The 22,209-nt window shown below is 39.6% G+C and overlaps 1 protein-coding gene across 2 annotated transcripts in view; it reads right to left on the bottom strand.

Annotated features, from left to right (window-relative positions):
• sorl1 (sortilin related receptor 1) overlaps window positions 1–22,209 on the bottom strand; it is a 104,799-nt gene that overhangs the window by 22,459 nt on the left and 60,131 nt on the right. For both annotated transcript variants that reach the window (XM_033049867.1, XM_033049869.1), the window contains exons 23-37: window positions 21,569–21,682; window positions 21,122–21,244; window positions 18,054–18,173; window positions 16,703–16,828; window positions 14,607–14,717; window positions 13,662–13,793; window positions 10,054–10,185; window positions 9,245–9,379; window positions 8,368–8,526; window positions 6,697–6,852; window positions 5,671–5,799; window positions 4,876–4,999; window positions 3,781–3,944; window positions 1,796–1,902; window positions 144–245 (exon numbers count right to left, since the gene is read on the bottom strand). In XM_033049867.1, coding sequence (XP_032905758.1) covers window positions 144–245; window positions 1,796–1,902; window positions 3,781–3,944; window positions 4,876–4,999; window positions 5,671–5,799; window positions 6,697–6,852; window positions 8,368–8,526; window positions 9,245–9,379; window positions 10,054–10,185; window positions 13,662–13,793; window positions 14,607–14,717; window positions 16,703–16,828; window positions 18,054–18,173; window positions 21,122–21,244; window positions 21,569–21,682 — 1,934 coding nt within the window. The remainder of the gene's footprint in view (window positions 1–143; window positions 246–1,795; window positions 1,903–3,780; window positions 3,945–4,875; window positions 5,000–5,670; window positions 5,800–6,696; window positions 6,853–8,367; window positions 8,527–9,244; window positions 9,380–10,053; window positions 10,186–13,661; window positions 13,794–14,606; window positions 14,718–16,702; window positions 16,829–18,053; window positions 18,174–21,121; window positions 21,245–21,568; window positions 21,683–22,209) is intronic.

Genomic DNA, 22,209 nt, shown 5'->3' with positions numbered 1-22,209 from the left:
TAAGTAAAGCTCCATTGAACCATTGAATGTAGAAATAAGTTTGGCACTATAAGGCTATTCTTGGATAACGTCTACACAAAACAATTTCAACATGTTTTACCATCACTGGCCAACATGGCAGATAATCACTGTATTATACTCACCCTGACACTGTACAAGGTGTTTATTTGCAGATTTGCAATGTCTTTCCGACATTTAAGGCTATTCAGTGAAGTCCAATCTTTATCTTTCTGGGAATATTCCACCTGGTTCGAAGGTCATTTGAGGATGGGTGTTGGGGAAGGGGCAGGAAAAGTACAATTATGCCAATGAAAGAATTTAATGTGTATTAAGACAAAAAAAAAACACAAAACAGGTCATGATAGTTTAATTGTAATTCAAGGGTAGACTCCATGCCAAAGGCAAGAACTGTAACTCTATGGAAATGCCTCACAACCAATGGTTATCCTATGTCGGACCAAATTACAGCAGATGCAAAATAAACTTCCATCCAAACGATGGAACATCACTGTAAACTTTATAGACATTAGAGATACAGCGCGGAAACAGATCCTTCGACCCACCGAGTCCACGCTGACCAGCGATCGCCCGGTACACTAACACTGTCCTACACTTTGGGGACAATTTCTAATTTTTACCGAAGCCAATTAACCTACAAACCTATACGTCTTTGGAGTGTGGGATGAAACCAGAGCACCCAGAGTAAACCCACATAGTTAGAAACATAGAAACATAGCTGCAGGAGTAGGCCATTTGGCCCTTCGAGCCAGCACTGCCGCTCAATATGATCATGGCCGATCATCTAAAATCAGTACCCCATTCCTGCTTTTTACCCATATCTCTTAATTCCGTTAGCCCTAAGAGCTAAATCTAACTCTCTCTTGAAAACATCCAGTGAATTGGCCTCCACTGCCTTCTGTGGTGAGAATTCCGCAGATTCACAACACTCAGTGAAAAACTGTTTCCTCATCTCAGTCCCAAATGGCCTACCCCTTATTCTTAAACTGTGACCCCTGGTTCTGGACCCCAACATCGGGAACATTTTTCCTGCATCTATCCTGTCCAACCCTCTAAGAATTTTATATGTTTCTATAAGATCCCCTCTCATCCTAAATTCCAGTGAATACAAGCCCAGTCGACCCATTCTTTCATCATATGTCAGTCGCGCCATCCCGGGAATTAGCCTGGTGCATCTACGCAGCACTCCCTCAATAGCAATAATGTCATGCCTCAAATTAGGAGACCAAAATTGCACACAATACTCCAGGTGCGGTCTCACCAGGGCCCTGTACAACTGCAGTAGGACCTCCTTGCTCCTGAACTCAAATCCTCTCGCAATGAAGGCCAACATACCTTACAGGGAGAATGCATAAACTCCGTACAGGCAGTGCCTGTAGTCAGGATCGAACTCGGGTCTCTGACGCTGGAAGGCAGCAACTTTACAGCTGTGCTGCCCTAAATGGCAAAGTGACACAGGAGCAGAGTTACTGCCTTACAGCGCCGACATTGCATGGAAACCTGCAAAGATGTTATTCCAGATTAAACAAAATGAGCGGTTTAACTACATTCTATAACGAATGGAAGGACAATATTTTACAATTTAGCTTCTTGGAACTCAGATGTCTCATACGTGACCTTGTTCCGATCTTTGACTCTATTGCAAAAGATTAAAGTCAAATCATGTGAGCCCCAGCCTATTTGATGTGTAACGATTTTGAAAAGACCTCAGGAGTTTAATTAAAAAAAAACAACAATTTAATAAAAGCAGTTTTATTACATATAAATGCTGACTTACAAGGTATTCCCGAATCAGACCATGTGTATTGGCAGGAGGACTCCATCGGGCAGTAATAGTATACTCTTCAATGTAAGATAACTGGAGACTTTCTGGAGGGTCAGGTACTGGAAGAAAAAAATAATTAATAATATTAAAAGTTTGATTTGGATTCACATTTTGCTTTGCATAAAATTTGTAAATATCAAGAAATAAAGATCGACAATTGATTCCACCTTTCATTATTTTCTATTATTTCTACAACTTGTGTGAATTATTGATATATCTGTTCCTCTATCTTACAGTAGTTATTTGAGGCCTATCCCTCCCACGTCACTGATAACAAAATTCACCTCCTTATATCTCTGTTCTTTACCATAACAGGACTCCTAAGCCAGTCCCATCCCTGCCAAATTAATTTCAACCCTTCAATGGCTCTCGCAAATCCCCTCTCCGCTACCCCAAACCTTGCTACACCCATCGCAATCCAGACACAACCAATCTGCCGATACAAGTCCCACCTTCCCCAGAAATGGTCTTAGTGATGCAGAAATATGAAGCCTAGCTTCCTGCATCATCTCTTTAGCAAAGAATTTATTTGACCCATCTCCCTGTTCCTACATGCACCAACACTTGACACTGGCAGTATTCTAAAGATGACAACCGTAGGAAATCTTGCCCTTATATCTCATCTCTTCTCAAACCTTGCCTACTTCTTAGTTTCTGAACTCAAGTCACACCTCTCTATTCTTTTATTAACTATCTTTAACTAACAGTCACACCTCAGTTTGTTCCTAGCTTCCTGCCTTTCTTTCACTGTGATATGCATTTCAATGCTCAGTTCCCAATCTAAATCATGTTACTGTGGCGCAGCGGTAGAGTTGCTGCCTTACAGCGAATGCAGCGCCGGAGACCCGGGTTCGATCCCGACCACGGGTGCTGTCTGTACGGAGTTAGTACGTTCTCCCCGTGACCTGTGTAGGACTTCTCAAAAATCTTCGTTTTTCTCCCGCATTCCAAAGATGTACAGGTTTGTAGGTTAAGTGGCTTGGTAAATGTAAAAAAGTCCCAAGTGGGTGTAGGATAGTGTTAATGTGCGGGGATTGCTAGTCGGCACGGACCCGGTGAGCCGAAGGGCCTGTTTCCGCGCTGTATCTCTAAACTATAAACTAAAATCACCAATGGCCTTGGAAAGACTGCCCAGTTACACATGCCCTTAAGCTCAAGAACATTTTTCTTAGATCCACTTGCCCCTCAATCCTCCTAACATTTTTACTTAAAAGATACCTCTTTGACCAAACCTTTTCTGGTTTCTATTCTAATTTCTGCGTGGAATAAAACAGTCAGATAACACTGCTTGACAAGGTGCTTCAGAATATTCTGCTGAATTAAACAGCCGTTGAAAATGTAGAACTCTATCAATATTTCAACATCCTTGCAAATAGCAAAAAAGTAAAATGAACAAACCAACACAGGGAAATGTAGCTATATATTTTTTTTAAATTCAAACAAACAAACTTTGATCCCTTCATCAACTCAAGATATTTACATGGGCAAGATCTGGGAATATAACTAAAGGTATTCCAAAATGTGGCAGCTTCTCTCCACCTCAGTTTCTGATAGCACGGTCGACAGAAACATACGATACCGGATCTAAGTTTAGGTCATTAGGTCATAGGAGCAAGAACAAAGTTATTAGGAGGAAACTTTGCTATTTTACATTTCTATTGACCAGCAGCTCTTTTGTGCATCGTGGTCAGGCATTACAATGAAGCTAATGTAATCATTTTCAATGCGCCACAGGAAAACGCACAGCAGTATGTGCATGCCAAAAATATTTGGCACCATCTCTTCCAATTACTGCACCAGGCTAGGGAATTGGGTCAACAATCTGACACTGCCTCGCATTTACAGGAACTGTAAAATCAACTTCAGTTTTGAGCAAATCTATTTTCTGTAAACATACCTTAAGGAAAATCGTATTTAAAAGAGTAAAATTCACTTACAGCCCTCAGGTGTTCGTATTATAATGACGTCTCTCGTTTTGTGGAATTTATTTAGGCACTGCACTTCCACTTTCACCTGGTAGGTTGTGTCAGGTTTCAAAACATTTATTATAATAGCCGTTTTATTGCCAGCTTCCAAGCTCTTCCATTCCCCACCGACCAAACTAAAAGAGAGAAAAATGTCATCCAACAGTAAATGGTCAAACTCTAGAAATTCCTAACATACTTAAACAAAATGAATATGGAGTGAAGATTAATGCCATGGCGACCACGTGGAAGTGCTTTGTTGGTCACAGGTCCATTGATCTACTGTGCATTTCCAGTGTTTATTCATGTTTGACACTTGGAACTAAACCTATTGCTTTCATTTTTAATTGGTTGCTGTCCTCCTTTCCCCTGCTCTTCCCCTATTCTTCCCATCATCTCTGGCTTCTTTCAACATGAGTATATGATCTTAAGGGAATGGAATAGATAAGGCAAATTCCACTGTCTTTTACCCAGAGCAGAGGAATCGAGAACAAGGAGACATAAGTTTAAGGTGAGAGGAGAAAGTTGTAATAGATTTGATTAGATTTGAAAGTTTTGATTAGAACGGGTGTCAAGGGTTATGGGGAGAAGGCAGGAAAATGGGATTAGGAGGCAGAGATCGGCCATTATTGAATGGCGGAGTGGATGGGCCAAATGGCCTAATTCTATAACTTGTGAACCCGAGGGGCCACCTTTGCACACAGAGGATAGTGGGCATATGGACCAAGCTGCCAGAGGGGGTAGTTGAGGCCGGCACTGTAACATTGTTTAAAATACATTAGGACAGGTACATGGATAGGAAAGCTTTACAGAGAGAGAATGTAGAAACAAGGAACTGCAGATGCTGGTTTTTCCAAGAAAAGACACAAAATGCTGGAGTAATTCACATGGCAAATCATTAATTTAGGTTCAAATGTGAACTAGAAATCTAAGTTGTTATGAATAGAATTGAGAGGTGAATGATACTGAGCCGGAGGAATATTCAATTTTGTCCTGTAATAATGGGAAAGATGACAGACATTTATAAAACCTGTAGTATACAACATAGACACATGCGGATTTTAATACCTGTAGTATACAACATAGACACATGCGGATTTCATATTATTTGGCTTGCTCCAGGTTAAAGAAATTGCTCCGTTAAAATCAGCTGACCAATGAAGATAACGTATTTTGTACACTGTTTTGTCATCTTAAAAAGAAAAAAAAAAGTTCATATTATTGTGCGCACAAACAGAATTTATTTTTGTGACTGAAACTTCTAGATATTTAGGTAAGAAACATCAATACAGTCCTCTTAGAAAAGATAAAGCTCCATTACAGGGGGTAGTAGGAGTCCTATTCCCACTTAAGTTAGGATTCAAAGCCAGCCATGAAAAGCAATTAACAATGAAATTTGTCTACATCAAAGATATTTTCCTCAGTATTTCTGGGTAAATATAAACATAACATGTTCATTTATCATCCTGGAGATGACTTTTGATATGTTGGGAAAACAATGGGCATCGTGGGTCACTCAGAATTTCATCATTTTTACATGTTTTTATTTCTACATTCCTAAGATTAAAGCTTCTGCTCCAGGGCATGACATCATGCAGAAGCTGAGATATTTATAATGCCCAATTATTTTTTTTTTAATCAATAATCTATGCTTCTTTCAAAAAGTTATACTAACCTATACATCAACACATAAATCAAGAAAAATGCTTTCGTAAATTTAATTTTCATAATCCCAATGGCTTCACCACAATCCAAAGTTGCTACATCTTAAGACTCTCTCTTCAGTTCCTTGCTCAAATACTGTCTATTACTTCAGGCAAGGTGCTGTTTCACAACCTCTTCATATTTACACGGGTTACTTACTTGAGCAGTTCTTCTCGTCACTGTTATCAGAGCAGTCCAGAAACCCATCACACTGTTCCAATTGACCTACACACCTCTCTCCATCGTCACAAACAGTTCCATTCGAGCAGAGTAATGGAGGATGTGTAGCTGAAAATTAAACCGTTCCAATAAGATGCAAGATTTTAAAGAACCATAAGTTAATCAAAATGAAGCAAATGCTCATCAGGTCAAACTGCGTATTAAATATAAAGCAAATCCATTTCAAGTATAATCCTTCAGCATACTGCAGATACTGACTGGTCTGGTTATTTCTGAAAAAACGTGATTGGAAACCTGCTTATCTCTACTGAGAACAATAAACAAGAAATGCTTCAGCATTTAAGAAACGTTGTGTTCTTAGGGTTGCTATATTCTATTTTCCCCAGCATAGGTTTCATAGCAGAGAGCCAGCAACCAATGTACTCCCATATCACAATAAGATGGCCTTAGATTGCAGCCAGTGTCCAATATTATCATTCACCAGGTTTTCTTTTGTTCTACCCCCTTTTTCATTTGATTCACGCCAATTACTACCAGTTGATGGTACATTAAATACATGGATGCAATAACACCTGTAGGAGATACTACGGCCAAACCATTATGATAATAGGGGAGAACTGGTAATGGAGAAGAGATCACAACTCGTTACAAAAATGTTTTTGAAGCACAATACTTAAGCCAATCCCTACTTCTGGAATGATATCTTTTAAGAATGCACCTACTTTGTTCCATCATGAGGTTATGGGGAGAAGGCAGGAGAATGGGTTTAGGAGGGAGAGATAGACCAGCCATGACTGAATGGAAGAGAAGGGTTTCGGCCCGAAACGTCGCCTATTTCCTTCGCTCCATAGATGCTGCTGCACCCGCTGAGTTCCCCCAGCAATTTTGTGTACCTTCGGAAGAGAAGACTTGATAGGCCAAATGGCCTAATCCTACTCCTATTCCTTATGACATTATAACTAACTCAATAATTTGGTTGCAAAGTTGATGAATACAAGTACTCACGGCAATGGAGTTCATCTGATCCATCACGGCAATCTTGGTGACCATCGCACTGCTTCCAGTTGGGAATGCAGTTACGGCCTCGAGCACAAGGAAACTCTGAGATGCTGCATCTTCCAGCAGGCCGTGTTGTAGTGGTGGGAACAGTTGTTCTGTTAACTGCCAATGTAAAATGCAATCATGAGATCCCAAAGCTTCTCATGCTATTAGACAAAACCCAGACTGGTGAGTGGTTAGTTAATTCAGTACTCAGTGGATTCAAGTAATTTTCATGAATCAATTCTGATTACACTAACGAAAAGTTAACACAAGAAGAATATCACACATAACACACATCATATTATTGAGGGTAGTGATAATGAGCATTGAAAAATGAAGTTTCCCTTTCAGGCAAAATATCAAATCATTCAACCCCTTGGTAGGTAGGGTAGGTTCATCAAGTATAATAGGCATGCACCAGCCTCGGTCAGTAAGATGAAATGCAATGTTTGCAGATAAACATTCTATGTTTTATGCAACATCCAGTGATATTGGTTTTATGCAACACCCTGCCCAGGATAGTGCTAATGTAAGGGGATTGCTGGTTGGCACAGACTCGGTGGGCCAAAGGGCTTGTTGTAGCCCCAAAACCAAAACTACCAAAACAACTTTTTTTTTTTTTTTTTAATGTAATTAAAAGCATCAAGACACTAACAACTAATTAGTAATGCACCTAGTCTTCTTCACAGGATAACTAACACAATTTCTATGCCAGTCTCTCAAATGCAACACGAGGTGCATATGCATCTGGATATTGTCTTTCACAAGTTACCACTAGTCAAGAGAGGTTTATTGTCATGTGTCCCAGATAGGACAATGAAATTCTTGCTTGCTGCAGCACAACAGAATATTGTAGGCATAAATACAGAACAGATCAGTGTGTCTAAAGGTCAGAGTTTGTTTGGAGTTATGTTTAATAGTCTGATGGCTGTGGGGAAGAAGCTGTTCCTGAACCTGGATGTTGCAGATTTCAGGCTCCTGTACCTTCTACCTGATGGCAGCGGAGAGATGAGTGTGGGTCCTTGATGATGTTGGCAGCCTTTTTGAGGCAGCGACTGTGATAGATCCCCCTCAATGGTAGGGAAGTGATGGCCTGGGCTATAATGCTGCGTTCAGCAGAATCTGACAAGTGAACTGTCCAATGCACCACCCTGGTTCAACAAATATTTTTAATGGCTTGTTAAACAACAGCAGCTGAAAAGCAATATTCTGGAAGATCATAGCCCTTGATGTCGGAAAATCAATTGCCAATAATGGCACCAACTAAAACAAATGTACAAACTTTATTATAAAAATACGTGCATGCACATGTATTGGAGAATGGTTCTTGGTGCAATATCAACGCACATGCAAAATTTACAGGAATGAATGTGGCATTAACTCCAATCTTTCTTCAACGAGCCCCAGCTGTGGTAAATTTAGGATTTTCTCTGATCAAAGTTAACAGTGTAATATTTATGAATGGAATACATTTCCACATTACATTTACTGATGGTGGCAAGCACTTTCAACTCAAAGCTACCACAAGAAAGAGGCACAAAAGGAGCCCCCAATATCCTTCAACATAAATGATCTCCAATGAAGTGAAGATCTAAGTAATGTCGTGTTGGACAATCTATCACAATTTGCATTTACCTGAAAAAGTTGGGCAACCTTCCTCGTCAGAACCATCCCGACAGTCTTTGTAAGAGTCACACACCCAATGGTTTACAATGCATCCACCAGAATTACATCTGAAGTGGTTGGGGCCACAACTGGAAGGAACGTCAGTAGCATGCGGAACAGGATGCGAACCTAAAACAGATGTAAACACTCAAGTTTTTTGGGCTTCCGAATAAAAAATGAATTTAACAAGTCCTCGATCAACATCATAGATACAAGGAACTAATCATTGACTTCAGAACGGGTATGCTAGGTGATCACATGCCACTTTTCAATGGTGGGTCAGCTACAGAGAGAATTAGCATCTTCATATTCCTCAGTTTTCATATTGCCTGGCCTGGGCCCAGTATATAGATGCAATCATGAAGACAACATACCAGTGCTTTCATTTTCTTAGAAGTTTAAAAAGATTCAGCATGTCACCAAATACTCTAACCATCATCTACAGATGCAACATAGAATGGGTGCTTGGCATGGCAATTCCAAAGCACGGGAACTCGAGAGGCGATAGAGAGTGGTGGACTCAGCCCAGTTCATCATGGGCACAGCCCTCCCCACCATTGAACGCATCTAGATGAGGTTTTGCCTAGAGAAGGCGGCATCTATCATCAAGGATCCCTACTAGGTTAACCCGACCAGCGGACACACATCTGTAATAATCTCATTTTACAGCACTTGGCCCATAGTCTTCCGTGCGTAGGTGTTTTAAGTGTTTGGCTTAAATGCTGTCAGTTGTCAGGCATAAGGAAGAAGAAATTTTAAAAAATGGTAATTATCTTCTACCATCAGTTATGTTGCATTTTATCCATAAATTCCACCAATAATAGTTTAGATTTAATTGTGTTTATACCAGGGCAGCCATCTTCATCAGACCAGTCTCCACAGTCATTCTCTCCATCGCATTTCCACCATATCGGTACACATTTTCCATTCTGGCAACTGAACTGAAAGTACTTCATGCAAGAAGGTGCTTCGGTGGGATATCCTGCAAAGATTCAAAAACCATATGAATAACTGATCCGCTATTGTTAGCAACGTGATACCAAATGCAAGAAATAAACCTGATGCACACCGTGTACAGTAATTGATTTCATGAGAAGGAGAAATTGCTGGCAATGTATTCATTGTCTATCCCAAATTGAGAAGTCAGTTAATCCAACCTTATTGGTAGACGCCAGGAACTGCAGACGCTGACTTAAAAAAAAAGACACAAAGTGCTGAGGTAACTCATCAGGCCAGAAAAGCCAGCTATCTGTGTTCTCCAGAGATGTTAATTGACCCTCTAAACTACTCCAGCACTGTGTCATTCTTGCAACTTATTGGTAGTCTGGAGGTGCAGGGCAAGATGTATATCCTTTCTGGACAAAGGTGAAACAGGTCAGTTTTAAAACAAATCTGATATTTTAATGCTTGCTATTATTAGCTTTCTAAATAAAATCCTATTTAATTATCGGTCAAATCCCCCAGTGCTGTGGCAAGATTCAAAGTCATTTCTCTAGATCATTGGTTCAAAACTGACTGAGACCAGTAATTAAATGCTGCGTTATCATATCTGTTTTGCAAAAAAAAAAAAAAAAAAAAAATTTTTTAATCAAAGCTAATTATAGATTTTATACTAACAACAACGGCCAGGGTGTAGATAAGACTTTGTATACTTACTACAATTTGTTTCATCTGAGTAGTCGCCACAGTCATCCACCCCATCACACTTCCATTCCATGCTAATGCACACTCCATTCCAGCATTTGAAACTGAAGGGCTCACAGGTTCGATTGAACTCCTCTGTCCCGCCTACGAATACAAGCATCAATAGGATTCGATCGTAGATTATTATCAATTCAGATAAATTAATAATTATTATTTAAACTTTAAAGCAATAAATGCTGGAAGTGGACTAAGTATTGTTGCAGATCTCAGGAAGTTTTTAAAATAATGCTGGTCGCTTGCACTTTGGTCAAATAAAGAATCCCACCTGAAGCATTAACTAATTTTTCTTTTTTCTAAATAACCTTCTGACATCACAGAGTCATAGAGCACAGAAACAAGCCTTTCTGCTCAACTTACCTGTGCTGACCAAGATGCCCTATCCACACTAGACCCACCTGCTGGCAGTTGGCCCATATCCCCCCAAACATTTTCTATCCATGTACCTGTCCAAATGTCTTTTAATTGTTGTACCCGATTCACCTGCTCTGCTGCTTGTTCCATACACCCAAAATCTACTGTGTGAAAAAGGTTGGCCCTCAGGTGTGTATTAAATCTTTCCTCACCTGAAACCCATGTCCCTGATGCTTGATTTGCCTAGTGGCCCATTGTTGGCTCAACATATCAAAAGCCCCTGAGCATTCACACTATCTATTTCCCTCATGATCATATACAGATCTAGAAGATCACCCCTAGACTACTGCCCTCTGAGGAGTAAAGTCCTAGCCTGCCCAACCTCTCCCATTAGCTCAGCCCTCAAGTCCCGACAATAACCTCGTAAATCACCTCTGTACTCTATCCCGTTTAATAACATTCTTCCGATACCAGTGACCTAAACAGAACATATTACTCCAAAAGCGCCCTCACGAATGTCTTGTATAACTGTAACATAACATCCCAACTTCTGTGTGTAGGAAAGAACTGCAGAGGCTGGTTTAAATCGAAGGTAGATACAACATGCTGGAGTAACTCAGCAGTACAGGCAGTATCTTTGGAGAGAAGGAATAGGTGACGTTTCGAGTCGAGACCGCTTCTTCAGTCCCAACTTCTATACTCGATACCCTAACTGATGAAGGCCAATGTAAATAAAGCCTCCTTGACCACCCTATCTACTTGTGATGCCACTCTCAAGGAACTATGTACCTGCCCTCTAGATCTCTGTTCTACAACACTCCCCAGGGCCCTGCCATTCACTGTGAAGATCCTGCCCTCGCCTGACTTCCCAAAATACAACAATTGCCTGCATTAAACTCCATTAGCCATTCCACAGGCCACTGGCCAAATGGATCAAACTCCTGCTGTAATTGTTGATAACCACCTTCACTATCTACAATACCACCCACTTTAGTCCCCTCTGCAAACTTACTAATCATGCCTTCTACATTCTCATCCAAATCATTGATACAGATGACAAACAGCAATGGGCCCAGCACCGATCCCTGACGCACACCACTAGTCACAGGCCTCCAGTCCAAAAAAAACCTTCTACCTTCACCGTTTGCTTATTTGTATGAAGCCAATTCACTATCCAGTCAGTTATATCTCCCTGGATCCCAAGCGATCTAACCTTCCAGAGAAGCCTACTATGTAGAATCTTATCAAATACCTCTTTGAAGTCCTTATGAACAACGTCTGTGGCTTTGCCCTCATCAAACTTTTTGACTACTCATTCAAAAAACTCAACCAGAATTAGAAGACACAATCTCCCACATACAAAACCAAGTTGACTAATCAACCTGTCTATACAATTCCATATATATCTCTCTCACAGAACTCTCTCCATTAACTTGAAGATAGACACAAAAGACTGGAGTAACTCAGCAGGGCAGGCAACATCTCTAGAGAGAAGGAATAGGTGACGTTTTAGGTCGAGACCCTTCTTCAGAAGAAGTCTGAAGAAGGGTCTCAACCCGAAATGTCACCCATTCCTTCCCTCCAGAGATCCTGCCTGTCCCGCTGCGTTACTCCAGCATTTTGTGTCTATCTTCGGTTGTTCCTTCCTATACCTCTCCATTAACGTTCCGACCACAGGTGTTAGGCTCACTGGTCTATAGTTCCTAGGCTTTTCCTTGCAGCCCTACATTAAAAAAGGTACAAAATTAGCCACCTTCCAGTCTTTTGGCACCTCATTTGTGTCTAATTATTTATATGTCTCTGCCCGGGAGATTTATCTACCTTTATTTTATGGAGAGCCAAGTTTCCATGCGATGGTCAGTAATTCAGAATCGCCATGTCCACTCTACTCCAGGGCCTTGTGTTGATGAACTAAATTCCCAAATGTTGATCAATCCTGAATAACAGGTCCATCACAAATATTGATAGAAATTTCAAATCTCCCAAGAAGCCTGCCAGCCAATATGTTGGATGTTTCTAGCTAAACACCAATAGGATCGGGTAGTTCTGGCAAGATAAACATTAAGCTTTCCAATCACTAGTAAAGGACACACTTCTATCTCAGTCGGCAGCTTTAATTTGGCATAAGGAATCACTAACGACTAAGGTATTGCTTTCTCCGTTTAAAATTTGGATTAGAAACACAACATTGTCTCTAAGGGAAGAGGATATAATGAATAACAGACAAACTGCTGGTGATTTTTCAGTCTTTATCTAATGGGGAGAGTCAGTGGATTTGTACATGTCATCGCTGATGTCAAAACCCCACCAACTAATTAATTTTTGATATCCTTTTTCTGTTTTCCAGCTATGGATCGGTTTCAACTCCAAAAGTTACATTTACTGTTGAAAAACTGAGTCACATTTGGATTGAACTCGTGATTCAGTATTTTTTTCCTGACCAATGCTGCAAACAGGAGAACAAAAGAACATTTATGTAATCTGAGATTTTCTATGCATTCTTCAAATTCCTAACACCAGTCGGTATTTTACCAATTATCTTTGTTATTCTGGGACATGCTTGGTTTGAGTTGAATGTTTCTCATGCATACAAGCATAACTGTAGATTACAGTCAGTTGTGAAAATAACTTTAGGATGGGGCATTACTTGCACTTTTAGTCTGTGTGGATACATCCTACTTCAGCAGACATTTAGTCTCAACAAAACCAAGTACGAGAAGGGGGTGGAAAAAGTTTCACAAAGCAAAAGTTTTAAAATGGTTATGAAATTTTCTCAGTGAACAGTACTATCGGCTGATTATAAAGCCAAATGAAATCAGCATACATGAGAATTGATGCCCAATGTGTTGATGACACTAATCTCAGCCAGGATAGCGTGCAGGGCTCGATAATTGATTTAAATGCTAACAACGGTACAGTTATTTTGTTAAAATTCTTACTCCTGCTGACTGCTCAATTGACCCATGCAGACTAGTTAATGATCTGTCTTGGATGTAACACTATCCAAAGTTATGGAAGTCGATTCCCACCTGGTTGCAATACCTATATGTAGAATGGCCACAAGGAGTACAAGGGGGAACAATTTTCTTCCCCAAAATGGTCATCCAATTTGACAACATGGGAGAACATCAATTCAATCAGCAAATCATGGTCTACAGATTTTGCCGTATATGGTTTTAATATGATAGAGAATACTGAAGAGAACATACTACAATACGCGTGATTTGGATCTTCATCGGAACCATCATCACACTGCCGGGTTCCGTCACAAACCATCTCTTTCGGCAGGCACTGACGTCCATTCTTGCAGGCGAACTCAAAATTCCGAGAGCATAATGGGTCTGGCAAAATTAATAAAAGGAACCATGGTAACATTCAGGTTTAATATTTAAACACAGCAGCAACTCTCACTTCTACAGAGCCTACATGAAAATCATCTCAAGCCATTTGAAAATGCAGGAAAATCTTATTATTCATGTCTGGGAAAGTGGGAACTGCATTCCCTTGGGTTGGAACATCGAATGTGCATTCCATGAATTTTACATTGTGCATTTATAACAGATTATATTGAAAGGTAGAAAGGAAAAATAACTACAGTGCAGTCACCTGAATCTTGGGAATTCAGAAACAGTATTGGGAAGTAAGGAGTGCAAGAATCTAACTATGTAAAATGTAAAAGAATCCCACATACAAATCAAAGTAGAACCTTAAATTCCCTTGACCAAAAATTACTTGTCCATTATTATCTATGATAATAGAGAAAGATTTTTCAATAATTTCTACTTCTGCATAAATAATCAATTTTATTTTAACTCATCTAAAATGTTAATATACAATCATGTTATACAGAATATTATGTGAGTTTTTAATACACCAATGTGCTATGTATTGCTATTCCAATCTCAATGTTACAGACCAGCCAAACTGAATTATGTATGTATAATTATGGAGCTGTGGAATTGTACAGCAGGGGAAGAGGCCATTCTGCCCATCTGGTTCTAACTGACCAGTGGTTCTTTCATATTGATCTCCTTGCACAGTACTTAGTCTCTAGGCATCCATGCCTAAGCAATTCAATTGCCATTCTAGACACTTAAGTACATTGAAAGTAGACAGTTGAAGTCATTGTTTTAAATAAATGTAAAAGTACTCACTGCAGTTTTGTTCATCTAATCCATCTGAACAGTCTGTGACACCATTGCAACGTTCAGCCATTCCAATACATGTACCATTTTTACATTTAAATCCAATGCAACCCGTCTTCTCTGCATGATAGCATACGATTGAGAAGAAAATACATCGACATTTTGGAAACAAAAGAGCATGTTTAGCTTCTATTATATGTACTAATTAGCCAACACTATTCTGATATTATGTTGATTTTTACAAATAGTTACAAAACTAAGCTAGTATTTTCTTAATGTACCTGTTACTAGTAATGAGACCAAATTGAAAAATGAAAATAGATGTGAAAAGCGAAACAAAAATCATTTCTGCACACAGTGAGATCTTCATAATTCAGATTCAGATTGTTTCATTTGTCATAATACTGAACAGCTGGGCAAAACAAAGACTCAGAACGTTGGCCCACAATTTTGTGCTGAATGTGATACCAAGTTAAACTAATCCCTTCTGCCCAATTCGACCTAACCAATATTATATAAAGCTGCAGTATGATTTCCTGACTGTTGTACTCATTGGCTCAAGAAATGAAGGCAAACATACCAGTTGTCTTCTTTGGCATTACTTGTATTGCTACTTTAAGGGAGCTGTGGACTTGGACCTCACAACCTCTCTGTACTTCAATGCTGTTAAGCATCTTGCCAATATCTGTATACTCTCCCCTTACCTGTGACCTCCCAAAGTGCATGACCTCACACTTGCCCGTATTAAACTCCAGCTGCCGTTTCTCCACCCTTATCTGTAACTAGTTTACATTAGCTATATCCTTTGACAGCCTCTTCACTGTCCACAACGACACCAATTTGTTGACGTCTGCAATCTTGCTAACCAACCCATCTACATTTTTGTCCAAGCAGTTTCCATATGTTATGTGTAATAAACAGACGTTCCACCATTAAACCTGTGGAAAACCATTGGTCACAAACCTCCAGCCAGATTAACACCCTTCCATCACTATTGTCTTCTATTGGTAAACCAGTTCTGAATCCAAACTATCAAGTCACAGTGGATCCCACACATCTTAATCTTCTGGACACTAAAAGCTGGAATAACTCAGCGGGACAAACAACATCTCTGGAGAGAAGGAATAGGTGACGATTCGGAAGAACGGTCTCGACCCGAAATGTCACCCATTCCTTCTCTCCAGAGATGTTGCCTGTCCCGCTGTGTTACTCCAGCTTTTTGAGACTATCTTCGGTTTAAACCAGCATCTACCATTTCTTCCTGCACTCTTAATCTTCTGGGTCAGCCTACCATAAGGGACCCTGTCAAATGCCTTACTAAAGTCCATGCAGACGCCATCCAATACCCTCCCTTCACCTTTGTCACCTCGTTTGCAAGACGTGATCTAAAGCCATTCTACCTGTTCCCCAATTGTCCCATACTCTTCCAAGTGCGAGTATATCCCATCCCAAAGAACCCTTTCCAGTAGCTTCCTTCCCACTGACATGAGGATCAGGGGTCTGTAAATTCCTGGATTATCTCTAGTTCCTTTCTTAAACAAAGGAACAACATTTAACAGTTGGTCAAATTAACTATGAAATGTTAATATCAGTTTAGGCCATTTATCATTAGAGCAAGTTATCAAACAATTCCAAGATCAATCATCACACGACCAAAGTGACTAAAATTCATCTCCTTCATTTGCAAGGCCAATAAATCACAACCATATCTACTAAGATTATTTTCATAAATTAGACTGTGAGAAATATTCAAAATTATTTGCTTTCTTCTGCTAAACTGTAATTTAACCTATTAAATAAGTAAAAACCATGTTGACATTTTGTGTTTTGTAAGTTTAAACCATTTGTATTGTTATTTCCTGTTTATCTTATCTTCCACCTGCACTCATATATACATCTATATACAATACACAGGCAGACAGAGACATTCAGAACCTGCTTTTGATTCAAACACAAAAGACTATTACCTGGTCTGAACTTTGGACACTATTAAAATATTTTAGTTAAACTATTAAAATATTTTAGTTAAATATTATCAAATTCCAGACTGTACTGCTAAGACACAAAAAGACACGAATACCACAGACATCCCACAGGATTCTTACCACAGAGAGTAACATCTTCATCACTTTCATCGAAACAATCGTCATCCCCATCACACAACCAATCACGCTGGATGCAGTTACCATTACGGCATGTAAAGTAGCGAGGGTCACAGCTTTTATTAGTGGCTAAAGAAAATATTTGTGTTGGTGAATGTACCAAAAAATCATCAATATCATTATACACACTGCCAGAGATAACAATGCATTTCTGCTCTGCTACATATTACAGGAAAGGTGCAATTTTGACAAACTTCATTCTTCACATAGAAGGCAGTGGTTTTCAATGAAATGAATAGCTATGGCTTAAGTGTCAAATGGAGCAGATACTTTACAGTGCTACATAAATTGAATTTGCTACTTTTGAAAGTGTCGTGTTGAAAACATTCAAATGTGAAATTTCATCAAGCGACATGAGATGGATTAGCTCCCGATTTTCAATAAATTGCAGAGTTTTCTCAAAGCAGAGTCACAGCATCATAGAGTATAGATACGGGCCATTCAGTCCAACTTGCCTTAACCAACCAGTGAATATCTCTGTTTACACTATATCCCAGCACCTGGTGCATAGCCTTCTATGCACATGTGATTTAAGTGCTCATCTGGACACTCCTATCAGCAAACCACCTTCAACCTCTCTCAAGCAGTACACTCCAGGTACTTGGCACTCTCTGAATGAAGGAGGTTCCCCTCAGATTCCCTCTAAATCACTTCAAATTTACCTTAATCTTGCCTGCGATTTTCTGTAACCCCTCTTAGCCTTTCTAATTTCCCTGTTAAGTAGCTCCCTACATTTCTTATATTCCAAACATGCCTCGCTCGCCATTATTCCCTTATCCATACACATGCTTCTTTTTTATTTTTTAATCCAACCCTCAATACCCCTTGACATCCAAAACCTCACACGGATTCTGTGGTCTTGTACATACTGGTTCTCATTGTTACATAAGTGTAAACATACGCAATTGAAAATTTAAAATATATTTCCTATGCTCCAGCCAATTCTTAAATAGCTAAATCTATTTGCCAAAATGAAACAAAATTTAAAATGAGCAAATTTAATAACCATAACTTTACTGGATTTATCTCTCAAAAGTATTGTAATCTATTTCTGAGTCCTGGCTCTCGTGCTTCATTGTGGAAGCTGGAGCTGAAACGCATATGAACCAAATGAATGACCAATGGACTGGAAATTAACTGTGGTATTTTGAAAAGAAACGCTTATTTTTAAACCCAATTTGAACATTTTCCAAATTGAGCTGAGTGAATATTACATTACTCTGCTAGAGGACAATTTAAATAATCAGGAATAAATGAAGTTGAAGCAAGTTGCCACAAGTACGTTGTTACTTACAGGTGCAGTTTGCTTCATCTGACCAGTCTCGGCAATCATTGTCCCCATCACATATCCATGACTTTCGGATGCACAAGCCATTGGCACAAGTAAACTCATCACTGGTACAGGTATTAAATGCTGTTGACGTTCAGAGAAAGGAAAATTGTAATAACAGCAGGCTGAATTTATAGGAAGGAACTGCAGATGCTGGTTTAAACTGGAGATAGACACAAAAGCATGAAGCAACTCAGCGGGACAGGCAGCATCTTTGGAGAGAAGGAATAGGTGATGTTTCAGGTCGAGACCCTTCTTCAGACCGGTTCAGGCCAGTCTAAAGAAGGGTCTCGACCCAAAATGTCACTCAATCCTTCTCTCCAGAGATGCCGACTGTCCCGCTGAGCTACTCCAGCATTTTGTGTCTATCTTCGACTGAATTAATATATCTGCACACTTATTACTTTAAGAAAAGCCACAAGATATTTCTCAACTCAAATGGATTGATGGCAATGTAACCCAGTGCAGTTATTTAACCTTATATTAATAAATATTTTATATCAGGTGAACACACTGTCAAATCTAAATGCTTGATTTGATAGTTGGCTATACTTTATGAACAGAATAAAACCCAATTGTTTAGAGCTAATAAATTATTGTCCACATGAACAGCCAAGGGACAACATTGCCACACCACAAAATTAGACATCTTATTTGTTTATCCCTAAACTTTAAGAAAAAAACAAATTCTTGCAGCCTGTAGTTAAAATAACTTTATTTCATCACTTGCAGGTTGAGTCTAAGAAATGGGGAAAACAATTTTGCAACAGAATAAATAACTAGTCATTGACTGGCTATTTATAATAATAATAAAGACATCCTTATTTAAAAGGTGTATTCATAGTCTATTTCAACATTTTTAATTTTTGACTGGGAGCCAATGCTAATGTTCCTCAGTAGGTTACAAGGAATCTGTTGCATTTCACAAAGTTCGTGATGCAAAAACATGCTGCCTGGGCAAGTGTGGGAGCAGACATGATTAGTTCAAATTGGCAGCAAGAAAGCACAGGCATTGTGGGCTGAAGGGCTTGTTGTTGTATGTTCTAAGAAATAACACCATTTAGTACAAACTTCTCAACAAAAACCTTGATAAAAATTGATCTATTGCCCATGTTGTATGGGAAGGATCAGGATTAACCTCCAATTGGTTAAATTCAAATTTCTCTTCCATCTTAAAACAGGTTAAATTATATTGGAGCAGGATACAATTTTGTGATACGTTAGAACTGGAATATAAAACATGATCTAGGCTCCTCCCATCAAACTTGACCGATTTTAGCAAAGGGGATGTGGAAGATCTGAAATCACAGGAAAGGAATGGGCCATCCAGGAAACTGTACAGCTGCTGTACTTGATCAGATAGAGGTTGCTGCATGCCCCCTGGTGGAGATGAGTTTAAAGTGCAAGGCATTTATAACAAGTCAGAGTGTTTTATTGTCATATGTCCCAAAATTGTCTGTGTCTTTGTGAGTCTGTGTGTGTGTGTGTATATGTGACTGTGCCTTTGTGAATCTGTGTGTGTATATGTGTCTGTGCCTTTGTGAATCTGTGTGTGTATATGTGCCTGTGCCTTTGTGAATCTGTGTGTGTATATGTGCCTGTGCCTTTGCGAATCTGTGTGTATCCGTCTGTGCCTTTGTGAATCTGTGTGTGTATATGTGCCTGTGCCTTTGTGAATCTGTGTGTGTATATGTGCCTGTGCCTTTGTGAATCTGTGTGTGTATATGTGCCTGTGCCTTTGCGAATCTGTGTGTATCCGTCTGTGCCTTTGCGAGTCTGTGCCTTTGTGTCTATGCATCTGTGAGTGTGCGTCTGTGTGTATTTTTATATACCTGCTGGAGGAGGTAGTTGAGAGAGGCACTATCACAATGTTTAAGAAACCTTTAGACAGTTACATGGATTGGCCTGGTTTAGAGGGATATGGGCCAAACGCAGGCAGGTGGGACTAAACACTGTCTAACTCTAATATATATATATCCCCCTACCCTATATAGTTCGAAGCCTGTTAGGAAATTAAGTAAATTAAGACTGCAAGTAAGAATTTCAGTATTCTATCTGGGACATATGACAATAAAACCATCTTCATTGTTGTGTTTAATAGCCTGGTGGTTGTATGAAAGAAGCTGCTCCTGAACCTGGACCTTGGAGTTTTCAGGCTCCTGAGCATTTGGATTGAGGGGAGAGCTTGGCCATGATAGTGTGGATCTCAGATGATGCTGGCTGCCTTTTTGAAGCAGCGATGCTTGTAGATCTCTTTGATGGTGTGGAGGTCAGTACCCATGATGGACTGGGCAGTGTTTACCATTGGGCTGGACTTTGCAGGATGATAGGACGTTTTTCCCCACACGATTATCAGGTTGAGACTTCACATATATGGTCACAAACGCAGTCAGAAGTTGACGGCAACTGTTCAACCGCGACTGCACGACTGTGCTGCAGTATTGCCGTCTTCTTGGACACAACTATGAAGCAATCAGGTGCAGAAACCTGTATTAGGTTGGATCTAATGCAGGGATTTCTCTGTCCACATTCTAAAGAAAACAGAGCTATTGCAAGGATTATGGAGTTAGTATTTAAGATTACTTTTAGAATGGTGAATTTAAAAAGTTCAAACATCTCAGTTTGTCTTCTGGGATTAAGGTTGAAAAGTCCTTTAAAGATTTCAGCTTCCCCACAATGGGATATTTATGTGGAAGGTTCCATGGCAGTACAGAGCCTTGCCTCTCATCTTCGACATAACAGCAATTTCTCAAATGGAAATGTACAACTCTCAAGCCTTTCTTGACGTCCTCTGAGGGAGGGCTATATGTATGTATTTATGTATGTACTTAATCTATGAACCAATGTTGTGTAACGTTAGCACCTCCACCAATGTAAAGCACTTTGGTCAATGGGAGTTGTTTTTTAAATGCGCTATAGAAATAAAAGTGACTTGACTTGACCCAACTTCGATTTTTAAGTGAAGGCCGGCCATAACAATATGGCAGAAGATAATTATTCAGAAATGTGGATAATGATATTAAACCACTTACAGCAATGCTCCTCATCACTATTGTCTCCACAGTCATCTTCACGATCGCACACATATGCTGCTGGAATACATATCCCCGAAGATTTACACTTAAACTGAGAGTTGACATCGCACACTCCCGTGGCTGTGAAACAGGTAAAAAGGATTCATGTTTACCAATCAATGTTTGTACATAAGATTAAAAATTGGCACCCCGTTTTACCAGGACACCAAAAAAACAAACCACAGAACGGCTGAATTTCTATTAAACCGGTAAGCACAATGAGTTTCATAAACAACATGCTTGGCATACTAAAGGAAACATCTGGTGAAAAGGATAAAGTTGTAAGGTGACACCTTACACTACAACTCACAAGTTTTAGTTACGCTCTGAAAAAATTTGTTATTTTAGCATTATTTCAGAAAGTTACATAATATTTATCAGTTATTAAATTCAGGTGGTACTTACGGCAATCCGTTTCATCACTGAAGTCACCACAGTCATCATCATGATCACACTTCCAAATACTGCTGATACATTTTCCATTGAAGCATTCATACTGGTTAGGGGTGCAATTATGCTCTGTAATGCAATACAAATACACAAAAGTTGCTCTTTGCAGGTTGATAGCCAATGTTTAGATATGTCTGGTTCTTCTCCTGAATTACATCACCCACACCCATCATTGAGCCACAGCCCAATTTTGGTGGAATACCATTTCACAACTAATTCAACAGTCAATTTCCGGAGGACTGGCAATGGATCTTGGTTTTACTAGCCAGTCAAGCAGAAAAATCCTTCAGTTCTTTACCAGCTAATTCCACATATGATGGGCCACTAAACCCAATGAGTTATCAATGAAGATTCGCTGGATCACTTCCTCACTACTGGCATAAGGAAATTACACTACGATGGCGAGAAATAAATCTGCACCATTGCCTTAACAACACAAGGGTCCGAAGAAGGGTTTCGGCCCAAAACGTTGCCTATTTCCTTCACTCCATAGATGCTGCTGCACCCGCTGAGTTTCTCCAGCACTTTTGTCTACCTTTGATTTTCCAGCATCTGCAGTTCCTTCTTAAACACAATTCTATGGTTATGAAAGTATT

The sequence above is a fragment of the Amblyraja radiata genome, chromosome 33 (genome assembly GCF_010909765.2).
Source record: "Amblyraja radiata isolate CabotCenter1 chromosome 33, sAmbRad1.1.pri, whole genome shotgun sequence".
NCBI lineage: Eukaryota > Metazoa > Chordata > Chondrichthyes > Rajiformes > Rajidae > Amblyraja > Amblyraja radiata.
Note: the sequence above shows the minus strand (reverse complement) of the source record. Positions and strands in the feature narration are given on the sequence as shown.